At 41.8% G+C, this 22,027-nt stretch overlaps 1 protein-coding gene across 1 annotated transcript in view; it reads right to left on the bottom strand.

The window, feature by feature from the left end:
• The window catches only part of LOC133020526 (pro-neuregulin-3, membrane-bound isoform), a 288,466-nt gene that overhangs the window by 7,806 nt on the left and 258,633 nt on the right, over positions 1 to 22,027 (bottom strand). Inside the window, exons 4-6 of the mRNA XM_061087112.1 lie at positions 20,629 to 20,652; positions 10,422 to 10,524; positions 6,946 to 7,072 (exon numbers count right to left, since the gene is read on the bottom strand). Coding sequence (XP_060943095.1) covers positions 6,946 to 7,072; positions 10,422 to 10,524; positions 20,629 to 20,652 — 254 coding nt within the window. The remainder of the gene's footprint in view (positions 1 to 6,945; positions 7,073 to 10,421; positions 10,525 to 20,628; positions 20,653 to 22,027) is intronic.

Here is a 22,027-nt window from a genome sequence, read left to right on the forward strand (position 1 = left end):
GGGTAGAGTGAGCTTTGTTAGATCTCCTGTGTTAACCTCGGCTCTGCTCTTTCTAACACGCTGGGAGCCTCGGGTGGGGATCGACTGCTGCCTTGATTCTGGGAACTGATTGCCGGAGTCTAACTGGAGTCACGTTACATCCATGGCCGTCTTTTTTCACCTTCCTCAACATCATTCTTGCCTTTTTCTCGGGGATTGAGGTAAATTGCGCTGTGTGAAGACCAGAGGGAGGCGGCTGATAACTTGATAAAATCAAGAGCACAAAGGCGGCCTGGCGTGTCACAGAGGCGGCAGCGATTCAGACGCCATCGGCAGCTGAACGCTTGGCAGCTGGGCCAAGACCAAAAGAGGAGGGACAGATTTTAACGCTATTACAGTAAAACATTTCATTGTTAAAATGAGATACAGGCCAAAAGTAAGAGAAATAATGAATTCATGGACTTTGTGGAAACAGCTCTGTCTTATCTCCACGTTCGATACGCATCAAACAAAGCAGAAATACCTTGAAATGAATCATTCATAAACTCTTTGGAAGCCTCGATTCATCACAGTGGGAACGTTGATGAGAAAATCTGTGTGTTTGAACAGTGAGACTGAGATATTAGGATGAACTGGAGGATTTGAATATATGAAGAGACAGAGAGAAATGTGTCACTAATGTAGAATGTATATTTCTGTTCTTAACACTGGTGTGAAGTCGTGTAAAGAAAGATATTTGGAAAGCTTCTAATGGAAAAACCTTGTCTGGAAGTAGAAAGATTTTTATGTTCAACTCTTTTACGTAATCTCTCAAACTGAAATGTGCTGGAACTGAGCAGGAAACCTCGAAGGCTTCTGACGATACTGATCACATCTTCCTGTTTATTCATATGTTTTCTGCTCTACTCTGTTTTTATTGCTTCCGATACATTTCCATTCTCTTCTCCTCCTGCATTGATCTTCCCTTTGTCCGCCTCCTCGTTCATTCCAGGACATCACATCAGCACTTCAGTGGTGGTTTCATATAATAAACACTTTCTTGGAACTCTTTTCATGTTCATCACCAGCAGACATGCAACAAAACAAAGCGCTTCACTGATCGTTCACTTCACTTTGCAGTTGACGTGGGAGCAAAGAGCCCAGAAGAACACAGGACAACACAAAAAAGACGTTTCAAACTTTAGAGATGTGAGGAGCCTGATGCTGTTTTGATTTCTCATTCACAATAAACAAAAAGATCTGTGTTTTGCTTCTATCTGACGATGACCGTTTTCTTTTTCGCTGCAGAATACAGGCCTTGTCTAGACAGTCATTTCTAAACCTCAGTAAAATCAGGTAAAAAAAAATTATTTCTGTGCAATTTCTTGCTCCAAAGTACTTTTATGATTTTTCTTTACACAACGTTTTCAGTGTGATGTCTGTCTAACAAGGTCGTCCCTGACGCAATCCCTTTTGAAGACTCTCAGCAGGACGCCGGCCTCATTAGCGTCACACACACGCCGCCGCAGTTATGTGACCACTCAGATGTTTGGAGGCTGATTTTTAAAACAGACTGTGATTTACTTTCCCTCGCAACTCGAATGAAATCTGTATGTAGACGACCATCTCAGCTTAAAGCAGGGACACACAGACGACAAGGAAGCAGGTTCATTCGGGAACTCCTCTGAATCATCTGATTTTTAAACTCTGACATTTAACCTTTTTAATCCAGCACCTGGTGCAAAAGCAACACAAGTGTAATTTCTGGTTCCAGATCCACACCATCACCATTTCCCCCCCATTTGCTGTTGTGAGGCGAAGGAGAGAGATTATGCTTTTGACCAACTACAACCTGGTCTGAAGTCAATGGTGCAGCATCATGCACCTACAGGGCAGTAGGAGCAAACAAATTGTCTCCTCTGCTCAGGAGCATCCCCTTTAATTACCTGTAAAATCCACCATTATAACCAGTACACCAACATGACAGTGCTCCTGACTCTTAAAGGGAATGGGAGACGGCTCTCGCTGATTGGTTAATTGCACTTTAAGCTCAAAACATACCCATGATTAACTAACAGATTAAGTTTGACCCGTTTGAACCTGGTGCAGTGTCCTGTCTCCCCTCCAACATTAAACTAAAAGAGCGGATTTGGAAACAGCCTCAGGGCTTTTTGCACCATTCATATCGATTCCCTAAAATTGAGCTGTTAAACTTTCATGTCTGAGTTGCACTTTCATTTTCCTAAAAAAATCTGCCTTTACTTCCTGAAGGAAACAGGAGCTCAACCTGCGTCACGTCTCACAAGTTCACTTCCTGCTCATCCCCAATTTAAGTTTGGACAAATGGAAATGACACAGATCATCGCTGGAGGCTTTAAACAAAAAAAAAATTATACTGAGTCTTCTCAAGGAGATTCTGCAGTGTTTGATTTTCTGTAAATGTGATACACACTGACAATGTTATTTATATTTTCTAAGAGCAAACATCACATTTTTGATATTTTATTTGCTTTGGTGAACAACTTAATCTGTTATTAGCTGTAAAGGCCAAATGTTGCATTAAATAAGCTTGAGGTGGAATCAAAGTTTTACAGATAATTACTTTACCAAAGTAGTTTAGATTTTATTACCACTAAATATCCTGTAAAGCTTTTTTTAATGACCGCATCTTTAGAATTGATTAACGTACAATAATGAATTGATTAATTAGGCCGTGGTCAGTTATCTGTGAACATCTACTGCAGTAAACCCTCTTGAATAGATGATTAATAACATAAGAAATGATTCACTTCCAACACGAGTCCGTCGAAACCTCTCAGGTGATCATGACACCTCATCGTGCAACTTACGTATTTCCTTTAACAAAAAATAACCAAAGTCTGATTAAGATGTTTTGTCTCCGGTTGATTCAGATCTTTAAGAAGCTCTTTGGTCCTCCAGCGTTTTTACAACAGGTCGACTCTCTGGACTTTAATCGTGTTTTGAGAGAGTGATCAGTTAAATCCAACTTCAGCCTGATACTTGTCTGTTTCTGCTTTTACTTCAAACTTCTCTCATCTTCTCCGCTCTCTTGTCCCGACGCCACACACACACTAACACACACAAACACACATACACACACACACACACAAACGCACGCACGACAAGCTGCTAATTGTTACAGACGCATCCAGCGAGCAGTCGTTCATCTCTCTGTCATGTGATAAAACACAAGATATGAAGTTTTAATAGTGGGACGTTACACTGGTGACCTAAGAAAGTCAGCTACACTCTCTCAGGCTCCGTTAACGCTCGACTGCTGTTCCTTAATTAATGATGAGGAAGGAGCGGTTACACACAAACTATTTCATGCGTTAAAGTGCCTCCAGTCCGTTAGCGCTGACACATTGTGTGGGTTCCTTTTGTATCTGTTTGAAAACAGATTTCGGGACTTATAAAGACGCTGGAGGACAAACAGCAAAACCAAGTGTTTCTAGAGATCATCAATAAAAACATAGTGTTTTGTTTCACGGCTGCAGGCGAAGAAACTCGACTGTTCAGCTCCACAAACATGCACAGATACAACAAGCAGAGGTAATCATCACCAGTGTGACGGGGATTCCACCCCAAGTCCGGACAACTGAGGGGCAAAGGTGCACAAAATGGTGGATGTGTGTGTCTGTGTGTGTGTGTGTAGTGTAATGGATGTTTTAATCTGTGAGATAGAGACCAGCACACACCACATGCCTCTGGCACTCAGGATTTTTTACTCTGACAGGCAATTCAGAGGAAACCAGGAGATGATTTTTATGATTTGTGCAGCGATAGAGCATTACAAAGTAACACACACACACACACACACACACACACACACACACACACACACACACACACACACACACACACACACACACACACACACACACACACACACACACACACACACACACACACACACGACCATAGCTTAGCAGAGCTGGGATAAAGTCTTGTTGATAATGGAGAAAGATGGAGTCGTATTAATTATGCAGCAATGACAGATGGAGTCGGAGGAACACCTGTGGAATTCATGATGGGATGCTAAACTCTGATTGATGGAGAGAGACAGACTCATTCAGCACCGCTCTCTACTTCACTGCATAATCAAATACTTCCAATAAATGGCCCTGCGGTGCTAATCAGAAGTGCTCGTTTCTGTAACTTGCAGGGCCGGAAAGTCCTGCCACTCTTTTCACGGCTCACGCGATTAAAATGAGGTGCTCGTGCCTGAATACAATAAGAAAGATTAAAATAAAATAACTGTGCAGTTAAATAAGGGGAAATTAAACGGGGATTCAATTAAAGTAATGAAATGTAATGAGAGGGATTCAACAAAGCAGCCTGCTGTGTAAGAGGCATGAGAGCGTGAACCTTAGCGCCGCAGCCGCAGCTGCAGCCGGGGATTGTCAGGAGCTGAAGGTTTGTTGTGCACCTGCTGCCAGGTCCAGGTTTTGTGTCTTTTTCCTTGTGTGTTTTGTGTGTCCAATATCACTCACTAATCATTAAATAGTTTATTCGCCATTTGGTAGTGTCTGAATTCTCGTGAAATCCTTATAGTCTGTGTAATGGACTCATTGTGTTGCACAGTGTTTCGTGAAAAGTAAAAATCAACCATGCAAAATATCCCATCATGCATTGAACTCAAGTGTTTACAGACAGAAAAAGAGAGAACGAGAGAGCAGCATCTCAGACGTCTCTCTCCTTCTGAATATCTGAATATCATGAGGGTAAAAACAGAAGGGTTTAACTTTGCAGGTATTTTCACAGACTGTTGTTAGTGTGGCTCCAAATGACATCATCAGTCGTCCATCTTTACATTCAGTCATTTGTCTACATTGTCAAATAGATGACATTGACCTGAAACAGATCCTCTTCTTGTTTCGACTGTTTCTGTTCTGAGCTGTGTTATTACACCGAGTCTTCAACAGGTGCCTCACTTTTATAAAAGTATTTCCAATTTACCGCTCTATAGGATCTAAACCCGTGTAGAAGGCTGGATTGCTGCCATCGCCTTGATCTCCACGCAGGTTCGGAGAGTCGGTTTGTTTGTCGGAGCGCTCGGCTTGAGGGTAATATGAGGAGGCACACCTGACATGTCTTCTTCACCAACTCCAGATTTTACAGATTGCTTTCAAGCCGTGGTTAGCTGTGTCTTCGAGCTATATCTTAAATATCTGAACCCCGTGTGAACTCAAACTCAAGCGCAGATCCTTAGGCTATAATGTCCTCCTGCTTTAAAGTCTGTGAGCCTGTATATTAAAGTTGACGGAGCCTGTGGAGTGTGCTCCATTCACACGTCTTCACTTCTGTGAACCGTTGATTCGACTTCTAGTTGCTTTAATGCTTTATTCTGCAGCTCTGCTTTCTCCTCATCATTTCTTGAAAGGTTCCTGGAAACATCCACGTAGTTTGGCTAATTACAGGAAAGAGACTGAGGAGGTTTTCTCAGCTGAGAGTCTGAACCTGATTGGTTTGTGTCTGACTTCGTCCTGTTGTAAATTCTTAATGTTATTTGTTGTTGTTTTGATTTTGGACTAAACTGAAAAGTCAGAAGCTCTGGACACGACAGGCTCAGTGTAAAAGTGCCTAAAGTTCTGAGGCTGATAATAAGTTAATGACAGCGGATGCATTTTAATGAAAATAAAACTTGAAAGATTAAAATTAAATATGTAGTATCTCTTTTTGGAAGATGTATTTCGTAATTTGGACATTTAGCTTAACTGCAATCAGAAAAATAGTCATAAGGGACAAATCAGGTAAATTGGATCTTGGACCCATGTTTCATGAACTGGAATTATCTCTACGGCCCAGTTCATTAACATGCAACACCACATGCATCTGGAGTGATCAGTCCCCCCCCCCTGCTCTATATGCAAATAAACACAGAGCTACATCACTGCAAAGAGCAAATTCGTTGTATTTTCAGTCATTGACAGACAGATTCAAATCAGTATTTGACAGAGGGAGGGGAGGAAGGGGGGTTGGGGGGAATCCTCATGTGCCGTTCAATGTTGATATTGGGACAGGCCACAAATTATTGAATGCATTTCAGTTCATAGTTAAACCATAGCGGACGTCCATCGCTGAGGCTCAGGAAGCGTTTGTCGTCCACCTCTGTCGTCTGACTGATCGGATCTCAAACCCAATGATTTCCAATTATTTGCTGTGCTTCTCCCACGCGGTGGTGTATCCATCTTGTGTGTATCACTGTGTTGATGATGGATGCTGAGCGCCTCATGTAAACACTCTGCTTCATTTGAAATTCAAATCATGCCCTTGGAGGAAACATAGAATTAATTCAATGAAGCCTCTTGACAAACCCGTGTAGAACAGATACAGTGGGCAACTCACGTGATGGGCATGTAGGAATGATCAATTTCTGCATAATTGTGCACAACACACACACATGGACACACACAGATTCTCCTTAGTTGGTGGCAGATATGGATTTGAGTGACAGTCAAATTAAGGCACTGTTTTTCATAGTGGCCACTCTGAGACGCACATCTGGGAGAGATGTGATGACAAAGTGCTGGAGAGATGATGAATGACATTGCTAGCCAGCTCCGCGGCTCTTTGGCTCCCAAACCACTTAACGGTCACTCGGCTGCTCGCTCGCCCGCTCATGGACCGGAGAGAGAGACGCAAGTGGCCAGGTGGAGACAGGAAGACACACTGATTCATATGCAGCTGGAACTACAGGGGGCTGATGAATTCAATGATGGATGCAAACAGGCTGAGGTGTAAATGTCTGAGTGCAGTGTATACGTCTGATTTGTGATCGACTCTTCAGGGGCGAGGCTGCCAGACATTTAATTTGAGATGTTTGCTGGCTTTAGCAATACTGTTTTATGTTTGTGCTAATAGCAGCTAATGGCTTTCATGTTGAAAATGAATCTGTGGAAGGTGTATGGGAATAAGACAGCGACACGTCAAGATGGAACAAAAGACAAACACAGCGGTGGTCACCTCGTGCATTTGCAGGTTGGTGTTCTGGGCCCTCGTCTTGGCCTCCAGGGGATTGTGGGAGTTTGCAGAGTAGTTCTTCAGACTGCGACTCTCCTTCAGATGAGCCTGAAGCTTCTCTCTGCGTCTCCTGGACACAAAGGAAAAGAGGATGGTGATGAATATGAATTTAGGCTAAATGACTGGGAATCCTTGTGGGTTTTCATCCCAGCTGATCAGCACGAGTTTTCAATTTCAATCATTTCAATCATTATCAAATCATTGAATGTGATTAGACAACGTCTCCACTTCCTCCCACTATTCAGAAATTAATACAAAATATCCCGGATATTAACGCTGCCATCTCGCACTGATCACTTCATTTTCATGGCATCAAATTACAATTTAAAACCAAATTTACAGGGAGAATGAAAACACAAACATTAACCATAAATCAGTGTGATAAGATCTAACTTAAATGACAGAAACCATCCGTGTACTTTGCCTTTTTAGTTTGGTTCATGTCTCATTTGCTAACACACATGTTTCTTGATTATATGTGATAATTATATGTTCACTTCTCCCACATCAGCTTCCTCTAGTAGTGATTTCAGTGACTGAACACATGCAGCTTACAGTTGTTCCAGTTTTGCATTTCAAACTGAAACACGAGCATTAAAGATGTATCCCAGAATAAACCCTGCAGCTTTGTTTTAACTCTCTCGTGAAAATCTACATTATTTCGTACCCAAATAAGCCTAAAGAATAATTGATGGTCCGTGTGTCCTACTTTACTTTGGTAAATATCCATAATATACTCAGTCTTTACTGTCAAGGACACTGCAGATAATTAAGATGTTTTTCTACAACCTACATATTATTATTTGAAATGAGTCAAGCTGGATTCGTACCAGACTCACACCCTTGAAAAGAAGAAGAAAGTCACTATTGACCAGAGGAACAATTATTCATCTGAACATCTTCACATCTCCTTCTCTTCTGGGCAGAAATAAAAAAGTCTATTATTCCAGTTTAAATACAAGACAAGACAAGGTTCTCATACTTGCTTTTATTAAAAGTGGTTTACTTGGAAAACCATTAACTTTACAAAGAAACAGACTGACAGACGTCACTGACTGACAAAGTATTTAGTTTGACTCATGACTCAAGACAAGAGGTCTGCAGACAATCACGATGGAGGAAAAGGAATAATTAGACCCCGTGGAGCAGGATGCTGTAATCTGACTTCTGCTGTCATCTGAAAGAAAGAGGAGAAAACTCTTCCTCTAAAGTACGGGATGTGCTCTTAATCATCAGGACCCTCGTTACCCGACCACTCACAGCGACGGATGAAAAGGTTGACGATCACAACTTCATTGTGTTGTGCTCGTTATCAGACGGAGCCCATGAAGCCTCCACAGGTTCGGTTCTGAGAGCCGCTGCTGAGTCACAGCCATGTTAATGAAGTGTTTACCAACAGCCTCACACAGCGCCGCCATCCACTTCACCTCCGTGTCGCTCTAATTACATTCTCTTGGAAGAGGGCCATGACATTTTGCCACCCTGTACTTTCAGAGAAGTGTTTACTTAATGAGAAAGATCTGTAATCTCTCGTGAGACCTTGGCCCAGTCGGCCTGTTTATTTGATGCTTGAGCATGTGAAAGTGAATGTTTGCTACTTGGGATGAAAGCGTGTGTGTTAAGCTGCGATAAAAGAAAAATGCCATCACACTCTTTGTCCGTAGAGACACTTGTGTCCTCTGTCGTCGTGCATCAGCTTCTGTTTGTGCCACAGCCAAAAGTTTAGCTTTGTTATCTTGAAACTCACGGTCTACAACTTATTAAGTTCGTGTGACAAACAACATAAATAAATAAAGTCCGACTTGTTTGACATCAGGCACCAACTTTCTGCAGCAGCCTGATCTATTGTTGCTTCAGCTCACACTGAACGTGACCTTTTCAATAACACTAAATATAGTTTATCTTCGAATTCCTAGAAATCTCTGTTTGTCTGTACGTGTCTCTCGTATCCCGAGAACTGTTCAACTTATTATCGGCTTCACGATTGTGATGTGCATTGTTAAGGACGCGTGATACGCTGGATATTAATTAACTTTAGATACAGGACCATCGTTTTGTAGCAGCAGCTGATGAGAGCTTCTCTGAACATTTGTAGAAACAGGTGAACAGCTCTATTGGATTTAATGGTTTAAAAAACAATTAAATCTTCACGTCAGATTTTTACCAAGGTTCAAATGATGGGAGACACTTCCCACGTCCATTTCGGCTGCATGTCGCCGCCAAGGATACATGTCAAGAACTTTAATCGACAAATCAATTTAATGTCATTTGTATGTCAGGCTCATGTTTCCTTCTCGGTGGAGAAAACCTTTGTCTCCGTCTCCGTCTTCATTCTGGTGGCTCAGATTTGCACTTGCTCCTGATTTGTATGCATCTTCTCCATTGAACAGCTCCCTGACTCAATTACAGACTCATCGAAAGTGCCTGTCCATCATTCCTTGATCCGATTATCTTGTTGTCAGGCTGCTCACTCACTCATATCATCATATTATGGAGGGATGCCTATGGAATTACAGTGCCATCTATCACAGCCCCCTGCACACTCCATATTCTCTGAATGACGGAGTGCAGTTACACAGCGGAGGTTTGACCCGAGCTGTCGACATGAGGCGTCTCCCCTGGAGGCGCCGATCAAAGATCCTGTAGCCCAGGATGGATGCTAACCCATCATGTGCACACATAGATCACAGAGAGAGAGGGAAACAGAGCAGGAGCCATCTGAGGTGACCTTTGGGTTGTAATGGACAATGAATATGTGTGTGCACATAATGAGATTTACAAATTGTTGCGAATACCAAGTGTAGAATTTCGTTCTAGATGTTTGAAGCCTCAACATGTTTCACGGACCTTCACTAGATTAACAAAATGTCTCCTTGGGCATTTTGTCTGCTTGCACCCCCAACATGACTGGAATCTGAACATGGGTTTTACTTCAGGACCAGTGGCAAAAACTTTCAGCTCAAAAGGAAGAAAACCAATCGCTGGGATGAAATGAACTAATTCAGCTGTCAGTGTATTCATGTGTGTGTGTGTGTGTGAGACGCTGGTGTCTGTGTTAGATGTTGTTTCCTATTTGATTTTGTGTTTCTCGTTACCTCAACCTGAACCCAACCTTAGCCTTATGCATGTTTAGGAGACTGATGCCTATGAGTGTTTGCAATTTCTAACAGATTTAATTGTGGTTTCTTCAGGAGACTGCAGTATCATTCAATTTCAAACCAGATGTTTCCATCAATCCCTCATAAATTAACTTGGTGAGCTCATCATTGCCAGAAGAAGAAATGATGGCAAACTGTCGCAGGTTGTATGAAACTGTAAATATCCAACTTTGTAATAAAAGAGTACAATCTACTTGATTTACACCTAAACCAGGGGTTCATATGTAAACACATATATTTCCTGTGAGTTCATGATCTCACTTGTTGCGGCAGTAGAGGGCCATACACAGCGTTCCCAGGAGGCTGATCGTCATGGCGATGAATGTGAGTGACAGCACCTGTCTCTTGTACACCTCTTTGCTCTCTGTGGGGAAACAAAACAGAGGAAGGAGCCATATTACATATTTGAACAACAAACACCTGGGAAATAAAGTCACCGATCATGTACATATCCGTCAACATGTGTGTTTGATAGACGTCGGAGGAGAGGAGAGAGAGAGAGAGGGAGGAAGAGAAAGATGTGTGGTTTTGTACATCTGTGTGAATGATAGTTAATAATATATTACATTCTCACCATAATACAGAATTAAATAGAGTTTTGAGATTTGTATTCATCCATGTTAACAGCACCCGAGCAGCCGTTTTAATTTCATCAAACAACCCACTGCAGATCAACAGCTCTCTGCAGATTCTCTTCCTGTATAAATGTAATTACTTAGTGATAAATAAACCAAATAAAACCACAATTCACAAACAACTGTTTACTATTCTTCAGCAGCCGCTGCTATTCTTAGTTACAGCTCATTTTATCAGCTCCACCACATCGAATAATGGTCCGGTAGACACTGACTGCCGGTGAAATGGATGCCACATGTAATGGAGCTCGAACACATGGAGACAAGAAGAGTTATGGCGCGGACGGACGTCATTAGTGGAGAAAAATGGAAGCTGTCTTGTTTGCTACAAGTAAATCATAGTCGCCTTCACATGCATTAATAGACGATCAATCAAAGTTTTATTAAGCGTCGCTCAGACCTTGGAAAAGCATGACGACGACACGAGGTGTTGGGGTTCTGCGTTGAGGTAATTGAAACAAATTATTATTATTTTTCTTTTTTTTACCAGGGATGGTTTTTCAAACAGATGCGTTAGTGCAAAGAAGATGAAGATCTTAACCATTGTTTAGAAAATCACTGCAGGAAACAACCACATGCTCCCTATAGCCACGGAGCAGCAGCTGCAGCCACTGGGTCTTGCTCAAGGGCATCCTGAGCATTATACTGGGAGGCCTGGTGGAGAATTCAAACCAGGGATCTATTCATCACAAGCTAAAGTGATCACATGTGCAGTAGATCATCCATAGAACCTGGAACAACAGATGCCACGGAGCCTGTTAGTGAACTGGTAGAGCATCTCTCCTTGTTTCTCTCCTTGTTTCTCTCCTTGTTTCTCTCCTTATTTCTCTCCTTATTTCTCTCCTTGTTTCTCCCCTTCTTTCTCTCCTTGTTTCCCTCCTTGTTTCTCTCCTTGTTTCTCTCCATGTTTCTCTCCTTGTTTCTCTCATTGTTTCCCTCCTTGTTTCTCTCCTTGTTTCTCTCCTTGTTTCTCTCCTTGTTTCTCTCCTTGTTTCCCTCCTTGTTTCTCTCCTTGTTTCTCTCCTTGTTTCCCTCCTTGTTTCTCTCCTTGTTTCTCTCCTTGTTTCTCTCCTTGTTTCTCTCCTTGTTTCTCTCCTTGTTTCTTTCCTTGTTTCCCTCCTTGTTTCTCCCCTTGTTTCTCTCCTTGTTTCTTTCCTTGTTTCACTCCTTGTTTCTCTCCTTGTTTCTCTCCTTGTTTCCCTCCTTGTTTCTCCCCTTGTTTCTCTCCTTGTTTCTTTCCTTGTTTCCCTCCTTGTTTCTCTCCTTGTTTCTCTCCTTGTTTCTCTCGCTTCATGTCTGAGTTATGTTCAGCGTTGTTTTGATGCCGTTAATCAGCCTGAGTCATCACATTGGCTCATTGGCTGTAATTGTATCATTAGAGGGAGCGGGGGGGTTGTCCTGTGAGAGCACAGGGGAGGAGGAGGGACGGAGATCAGGAGGAGGTGCAGCTTTTGACTCAAAGTAAAAAAAATAAACGCCTGCACCTTCTTTCATATTTCTTCCACCAACATGATGCAAATCATTTGGTTTTCAGTGCACATTGCGTATTTTGCATCCGGCATCGTTTTACTTTAATGAGAAACTGGTCAAATCAAGTCAGATGGATTTTTTAAATCATAGCAGAGGTTTTCTCAGGGCACATTTCATATGAAGCGAAACTCTTTACATTATTAACCATCACTCCCGCAAGTTAATATTGAACTTCCATAAAGACCAGAGACCCACACAAATCAGAAATAAACAGGCATGAGCAGAGAAGGCGGACATATCTTAAATTTAAATTTAGTGTGCTGTGGGTCACTCTGGGTCACGGTCATTATCCATAATGGAACCAATAGAATCTGCTCATTAGACCCGTCTTACCTGGTAAGTGTCGACGTCTTTTAAACCTCATTCCCACAGTTATTTAGTCCGAGCTGAGATAACCCGAACCCAGCAGGGTTAATTCCTTAGACCTAAAGAGTTCTCTCCGGAGCCACGTAAGCCTCAACATACAGCTGTTAAGAGTCAAAGGTTACGTTGAGCTTATAAACAGAACTGAATTATATTAAAGTCTGTTTGTCAAACTGTTTCTCTCAGTCGTTATCAGCACAAAACACTGGATCAAGCAAAGTTTCAACAAGAACCACAAGATGTATAAGAAAGTTGTCAAGTTATACAACTGATTTCACAGGATAAAAGATAAGTTTACCAACTCTGATTTGTAAATATTTATTATGTTAAAGATGTGAGAAGAGTGAGGTTTGTAGAAAGGTTCATGTTGCGTTTTTATAATTTAACAGTAAAATAAAATTGGATTTGCTCATGTCTGACTTTGTTTTAAGGCCGTTGTGACCTTGACCTTTGACCTTGGAACAGCCAACTCTAATCAGTAGATCCTTGAGTCTAAACGAAAGTCTGTGCCCAATTTGAACAGATTCTCTCAAGTTGATCCTGAGATATCGCGTTCACAAGGCAAAAAATTGTGGTTTGTGAGGTCAAAGCCAACTTGACCTCTGAATTTTGACTTTAAAAATGTATTTAGTTCATTCTTGAGTCCAACTGAATTTTTAGACCAAACATGGAGTGTTCTGTAGATATTGTCTGCACAAGAATAAGATGGACGGATAACACTTCAGTCTCAGCCCGTTAGCACTATGAACAGTGATTTATGTGGAGGACATTGACAAACGATGCATCCTTACAGAAGAGACCTTACATCCGAAGATGCTGTCGCTCTGGAGGGAATTCACAAACAATGGTTCTTTATATAATTTGGCAGATGTGTCAGAGTGCTGCTCTCGTGTACGGAGATAGATGATGGAAGGAAAACAGCTGGAGTGCAGATAAAAAAGTTCTCATCCGAGGGCAGATTACGTTGCCATCGAATAAAAAACACTTCACACACACACGAGTGTTTTCATGGTCGGCTGAAGTGGAACATTTGTGAGATTGAGACTGTGAAAGAATTCAAATAAAGGATGGTGTTGATGATTTAGCGAGAAATCTCACATCAACAGCACTTATGTGTAAGATTGTCTTCAATAATCACACAATAAGAGCACATATACACACATTGAGCACTTTACCAGGAACAGCACACTAATTGGGACAGAGCCGCCCCCCCCCCTTCGCAGTCAAATGGCAGATTCCTCTGAGATTCACATAATTCCCCCCAAAACATCACACCACCACCACCAGTCTGGACCGTTCACACCGGACAGGTTGGCTCCACGACTTCAAGCATCCAACGCCAAATTCTGACTCAGCCATCTGCAGCTTCATCAGGATCCAGACTCCCTCAGACCGAGCTGCACTTTTCATCTGTCCAGCACTGGTGAGTCTCAGATTTCTGTTCCTGGCTGACGATGGTGGAATCCTAAATGGTCGTCTGGTTTGGTTTCCCATCCCAGTTTAACATTGTTAATACTTTTCAGGAATCCTCAAAACCAGGTTCCAACAAACACGCCGAGGTCAGAGTTACTGAAATCCTATTTTTCACCACAGCCTGAAGATCAAACAAAGCTCCTGAGCCTTTTTCTGCAATATAGCTGCAATTGCAGGTTTAAAACTTGTTCTTAATAAAAAGCTCGGTCATCATAATCAAAAAGACTAGCTTACTGAAGTTTGGTTTAAAAGGCTGGCATCAGAATTTTGTTGCAGTCCAACAGTTCCCCTCCTTGTTTGCACACATGCACCTGCTGTTTGCACTCCATGTGAATAACTCATACGTCTCCAGAGAGTGAAGGAAGGTTCATGTTCCACCTGTGAGGCGCCGAGGTCACATCTTCTACTTGTTTTCCACTTCGAACCTCCAGTCCGGCCCCACACATGCACCTCTGGTCACTTATTTACAGCAACATTACAGAAAATATGGTTAATATTTTACTGTGAAAGCAGCAGCAGCGATACAGAGGCGCAGCTGTGACCTTTTCCGTAGGTATGGATTCTTATACATTCAGAACGTGTTTACCGTCTGCAGCCATGTTCCCGTACAGATAAATCGATAAGTGATGGAATAAGTGTAGAAATACCCTTGAAGCAGCCGCATATACAATAAAGATTAAAGCCTCCAGACTTTATTGCCGTGAGTGTGATATTTATGACTCATATTTCTTGACATTATGCCCAAAAGTATAAAGATATTACTCGCTGATGTGCTGATACAACACAACGGCATCTCCTTAAGTCTCTGTACATCACACATCGCTAATAAAACAGAAATGCATTCATCCATATGTCAAAGAACATTAAAGGGTTGATAAAACCTATTTTAAATAAAGAGGCAGGTTATAGATGTTTGTGTGACCTCAGAAAGAGAGGTTGTGTTTTCATCTGCGTTTATTTGTTTGCAGCGTAGTTATAAACCGAGTAAGAAAATGTACAAGATATGTTCTTGTAATTTTGGGCAAATTAAACATTTTAAGGACTCAAACTCAAACCCCTACAAACCCCAAAACACGCAAACTTGAGGTGGTTGAAAAACTTAGAAAGTACTTTAAATATTGAATTCACCAAATATTACAAAAAGGTATATTCTAAATCTTCTTGTCTTGTATCCTTATGTATTTAGTGAAGTGCAGAGACTGCGTGTCCCTGAACATGTGACCTTAACGCTCAGCCTGCGATTCTGGTAAAGTTTGGCTCCTGGTCCGACGTCAATCTAGCTGCTGAGTTGCACAATCATCCATTTATTATCATAATTATGGATTTTAATCATCCATTTAAACATGTAAGAGGTTATTTTTCATAATGCATTGGGGCGATATGAGGCTGTGTGAGTCTGGGACATATGGATGAGTCAGAGCGCTGGCAGGCGCTGACACTGTCAAGGTCTGTTGCAAATATTTGATTAAGGAATAAATTGGGTTGCATTTGTACAATTATGAATTAAACATTGGCCTTTATTTTGAGGGCAATAAAGTTTAATGTGTAGTGGCAGCACGTTGGAATCGACCCAAGGTTGTCATGGAGTTTGGATGAATGATGGGGGGGGGACTAAAAAGGTCAGTGTTGAATGACCGCTTCACAAAAAACATTTAAACCAAAGATAGTTTGAATCCTAATCTGCAGATCGGCATCATCACAGATCAAAAAAGTCTTGAATTTCAAGATTTGCAGCCTCTGGGCAGAAAGAGTCAGATTTCATGTCTGTGTCTCTTCTAACATCAGATGAGGTGAATTATACTGTAATATAAAAACAGAACAAGATATAACATCACAATAGTCTTGATAAATTATCCTTTGGTACTTTGCATGATATCCTGACTTCTTTGTATTACATATCTGTAATGTTTTTTGAGAGACATAGTATCTGGTCGTATTTCCCTATTTAAAAATGTGTTCAGCTTTGCTGTTTGGTATTTAATTTTACTTTTAGGTATTATTTAATGTATCATATGAAGCCGAAGTATTTAATACTTAACATGTTTGTCTTACACTCAATATTCATAATATATTTGGGATTTGAGGCGATGATTTGTTATTTTGCTCATTAACAATAAAGTTCTTCAATCTCGTTCTGTAAGTACTCTAAGTTTAAAGTATTGAGATAAATATTACTGAGCAGGGAGAGACAGTAGAAACACTTAAACAAGATATTTTTGTAGAATCAGAAATAGAACAGGTGACTTTAAAGTGTCAGGTTACAACTAGTGAAGCCGGCTGGGTCCCGTTTAGGTTTATTCCTGCAGGTTGGACGTTTCAGTTTGATTCTCATAACAGGTCAGCGGCTGCGTGTAGTAAAGCACTTTGACTCGCACATCACTACTGGCTTTGCTCTGTGAATAAAATGCTCCTCTCTGTGCTGAAGGCGGCTATGACTGACATGGAAAGAAGAAGGAGAGGAATCACATAAGAAGAGCAAGGCGAGATCAGAGGGACGGGTTCTCCAGCGACCGCCTCACAGCAGCATTAGACTCATCATGTGTGGAGTGCAGGCTGCTGAGGGCGGATCAAACCTTTATTTATGCAGGTCTGCTGTGCCAGAGTAAGCATGCTCTCTTGGCTGGTCATGGTCGTTTCACGCTATTATTCCGATGGCTTTATTTCCCCATTTACATTCTGAATATATTAGGTGGCTGAATGGGGCTATTGTTTGTACTGGTAATCTTCTTTCTTTCTTTTTCTGTCCACATATTCTCCGGCTCCATGGTCTGGAAAAAGGTTATCCATGCCTTCATTTCCTCCTGAGACTGTGTGTGTTATACGTTTTGGCATTAGCTCACCGAACTGCACGGCCTGCAGGCTTCGTATTTACAGGTTTCCACTGTGGAATCAGTTTGATGTTAAAGTTCAGTTTGCTTATATCATTTTTCAGATATTTAACCCTCAAAATCTCCTCCAGGTTTCCAGACATCTAAGGAAACTTGACCTTAAACCATTGGTCTGTTCGTGGTCTGGGTTAATAAAGCTGAAATAAAAGGGCTGCAAGGACAGTTTGCCTTGAAAGTTTGATCTCCTACTTTTGGATTATGTTTTTTATTAATAGGCAACTTTACTTCTTTAACAATCAAGGACAATTATCAAGTGACTGTGGCTTTAAATCTAGAAGCTCCGTATTAATGCAAACAAGTTGAATCAAAGAGAGCCGGACACTTGGAGGAGTTCCACCTCTGATCCACGAGGATCCTTCACTTCTTCACTTTGAAGACCAGAGGTGAAACCTTCTCCAGTCCAGTTGCCCTTGATTCAAGCCGTCTTGTATAACTGCGACTGACAATCTTCCCAGGCAAGTTGAAATGTTAAACTTTCTTTCTGATTTCACAAAGGTTTCCTGAGAACATCTCCAGACCTGGGCAAGCACGTCTGGTCCCATGAACTCTGTGTTATCCTGCAGCTGTTTGCACAGAAATGACTGTGTTCTATGTGTCAACACCAGTTTATTAGAAAAAGAACAAAGCTGTGACCCAGAGGAATCCAAAACTCATTCACGGAGAATCTCTGGAAAATAAAAAAGATGGCAGTTGTAAGACCTTTTGATTGAAACGTTATCTCAGAGAAGACATGACAGAGCGTCTGCGTCTGAATGTCTTTCTTCTCCTCTCTGCTTTTCTCCTTCGATTGTTTTGCAGTCATGATGCATCTCAGTCCCTAAATTGTCAAAGTCAGAGTGAGATGAAAACTTTTTTAACACTAAACTCTACATGTTAAGACAATGAATCAGAGTAATCTGTCCAATTCTCCTCAAATCTCTCTCTGTCTAATTTGTCTGTATGAACGCATATCTCCAGAGCCCTTCATCTTATCAGCTTCATACTTGTCATGTAAATTGTTACAGGCCCAAGGAAGTGCAGTGTCAAATTTACAGAGGTTGGCGATTGTATGAAAACCGATGCCATATCATTCAGATAATCAGATCATATTTATCTCAACCAGTTTGAGTCCAACCAGCAATTTGGCTACAAAGTAAAAGCAAAACATTTGTTTTTTTCATGCTACAATGCTTTGTATGGAGCTGAAGTACAGACATTTTATTTTGAAAAGGCTTGATCTCTTAACAGACCTCTGGAAAAACAACAAAATATGATTCTGGTTGATCGTGGATACACAACTGCTTCACTACAGATAAACCACAAACTTTACTCTGCGCCATAGACTGTTAAGAAGTAACAGTTGTGTTTGAGGACGACTCACTAAGGAATAATTCATACAACATAACAAACATGTAGGTTTCGAACGGACCCTGACCTGGTTACACAAACGTCCATAACGTCAATGTCAGCTCTCAATATACTCCAGATCTAATATTCTCCAGATCTAATATACCTTAGATCTAATAACACCCAAACTGAAATGTGTGCACCCTCACATCTTTCACCTTTGCTCTACTTTGCCAGAAACCCGTCTCCTTTCAGCACAAACACACCTTGAACCCTCTGGACAGAAAATGAAAATCAACATGACTTAAAATCCATCCAGCCTCAAAAACAGCTGCCTGTAACTCTTTGCTCTCACATTGATTTACAAGCAGGTGGAACATTTCCAGTCAGAGCTCAGTGATCTCTGATGGAAAGGAAATATTGATGCCCACATAACCGACCGACTAGATACAGTGAGAGCGTCTCCTCTTTTCTTTTTTATGCCGAGCAGCATAAAGCATGTACGAACAAGAAGTCGTGATCCGAGTATTTTTGAATATATTCTCAGTTTAATAAAGACCTGGGTGGGTGAAATACTGGGTGAAGAGATCTCAGGCTTAAGACACAGATTTCTTATTTCTAATTTTAACCCCAGATACCGACTCTATTGACGGGGGATGGTTTATTCTCTGTAAACCACTGGACTGGCTGTGGGAAATAACTGCAGCACCACTGGATTAGTGTGTTCAGTTTAAGCCCAGTATCAAAATAGTGTTGGCACAGCATGTTGTGTATTACAGAAACATATAAGGTTTCATACAATCCAGTTCTATTTGTAATAACTTTGGGGTTAAAGGTGGTGGTGATTTAAATCTGATGTTCATGTCCACTGTACGTTTATTAAAGGAGGATTATCTATCATTTGACCTCTTACTTCTATCGCCTAGATTACGATCCCAAAATGTAAAGATTGTAGTTTTTCACAAGGGACCATATACATTTAGTTATTTCTTACTATTGACAAACATCTATGATAGAAGATTTTGAGTGTATCTGCATTTCTGATCGAGTGGCTCAAAATCCTTCTCCCATTTTCCAGGAGAATGAGCTTCCAAAGTGACAAACCAGGGCCGAGTGTGGGATGTGCTTATCTCTCTGTGCCCTGCTTAACACAAAGCCGGGGAAGACGTTGGCACGACTAGAGACGTTCGCCAGGCAGAGGAAACCGTGGCAGCCTGAACAATGTTGCAGAGGCATTAAACCTCTCGCTGAATATAAATGGGAAAACCTGAGAGGTGGCTCGGTGGAAAAGATCGTCAGTCACTGCCAAGTTTGCATAGTCTCAGCAAAAAACAGAAGAAGCTTTTGTTAGTGGGAATGCAGAATGCAGCCGTGGTTAAGCAGGGAAATAAACGCTGCACTTCTGGTTCCTGTGCAATTTTACTTCGAGAACACATCAAGTGAGCAAGTGGAGCCTGTCGTTAACTAGTGCTCCTCGGCTGTGACACCAAACAGAGCCAGGAACAGGAGAGAGAGAGGATCTGGGCAGCACCGAGGGACGAGCGGCTGGCAGTCCAGCGTGCACAGCCTTGCAGGCGTGTGCACGGGAAACCCCACGAGCATCTGACGCACAATCGCTGGAAGAATGTCATCCAACTCCCGTCAGTGGAAAGTTAAGGACTTTGGTAACACGCTTTTGAACATGTGCCGCGCATGTGAGCACATAGGCGACGCACTAATGAGGAGCTCGTTTGGGAAACGGTGCCAACAGCAGAAAAACTCCCTCACTGTACCCCCCCCCCCCCCCCCCGCCGCCGCCGCTCTCACTGTTTCCAAGGAGACTGCAGCACATTGGTATTCTGAGGGGACACTTCACAGGCAATCGAGAGAGAAAGAAAGCGAGAGCGAGAGCGAGAAAGAAAGCATAAAGACGGAGATGGTGCAGAAAGCAAACGTGTAGAGAGATAAAGACGATAGCTAATATTTAAAAGATATACAGTGATGCAGAAGAGGAGGAGAGAGAGAGAGAGAGATTGTGTGAACACACAGACGCTGTTTGCATTCACCACAGCTCGGTTGTTTCCACTTCACATGATATAATGGTGCCACATGTGATTGCGACCGACCACGTATGACATGTGCTGGGTGTCATTAGCGATGCGTGACCTGTATGTATGGAAACAACCGCACATCACAACACGGGAGTCAGCACGGAGCCGTGTGATGTTTACATTCATGACCCATGCAGACACGAGATGAGAGAAGCTTCCTTACCCATAAACTCGATGCCCAAGTGATCTGTTGTTCCAGGCGGAGGAGAAGAAGGGAGGGGGGGGAGAGAAAGAGAAAGAAAATAAAGTTATTATTGAGAATAGTGTGCGTTAGCATTGTGTCACATTTCATCCCCAGATCATCACTGACATTGTTTTCCTTCATGTGAGGAGGCTGGAGCCATACTTTTATCGCCTGTCACATGGAGTCAGAAGGAACATGCTAATAATGTCACAGGAAATGACACAAAGACATACACAGACACACAGACACACACAGACTAACAGACACACACACACACACACACACACACACACACACACACACACACAGACGGACTCAGACTACGCAACATGTACAAGTATTCACCCTTTTACAACATAATACCTCCTTATTTGTTCTAATGTCTTTGTAATGACTATTCCTATAAGGCACATTGATTTACTAAATTAAAATTTGTTTCTGTTCTGTTTTATATTGTTCTTTCTTTAACTACTTAATTATACTTGATTATTTACTACACAGCTTTCGTGCAAAAGTTTTATACATGTGCATGCTACATAACATAAAATATACTTATATTTATACATATCTATGATTGTGAGAATTGTTTTTGTGTCCCTTGGCTGTACAACAATGAAATCGGATCAAACCACACCCACAGTTAATGACATTATCTGTGATTATAAAGTGATAAACTCTTCATAATGAAAACCTAACATCATTTGTTTTAACTGCACTTTAAAGATTCCTCATTGCCTCTCTTGAAAATTGTGAGTCTCGTCATGAACCGCTCAGATAAACACACAGGATCTAACTGCTGAGCAAACAGAGCAGTGGCCCCAGGATCCTCGATGTCTGAGCAGCGTTAATGTGGGCGCCTGTGTGTGCTCTGCTGTGTTAAACATATCAGGGAAACAAGCCGGTCTGAGGTCATTTCGGCTCCATAAACGCTTTGCATTTTGACAGTAAAACCACAATTACATTTTTGTAGCAATTTTCCAGCTGAGTGTAAAGTACAGAGGCTGCTGAAGGCTTCTGCTTTCAAGGAAAACATCTAACACATGCACACATCGACTGCTGTGCATTGGAGTGCCACTTAAACGCACAAACACAGACCTGGATAGACACGGCTTCACTCAGCTGATTTATTTTTCCTCCACCATAGCTTTTTACGCCTTGAGGCAATTTGTGGCTCTCCGAATAAGTGAGATGTCTTATTATTGTTTCATCATCAGCTTCCGGCATCGGTGTAAAAACAAGCAAATAAAGTAGTAATTGAATGAAAGTTCAGCCGTGACAGTTGTGCTTTCAGAAGACTGATCTCTGCGGTTACAGGAGATTCCTGCGGCTGCACAGGACGAGAGAATCTCCCTAACGGACGGAGGAGGTGCTGATGTGA

This window comes from Limanda limanda, chromosome 15 (genome assembly GCF_963576545.1).
Source record: "Limanda limanda chromosome 15, fLimLim1.1, whole genome shotgun sequence".
Classification (NCBI taxonomy): domain Eukaryota; kingdom Metazoa; phylum Chordata; class Actinopteri; order Pleuronectiformes; family Pleuronectidae; genus Limanda; species Limanda limanda.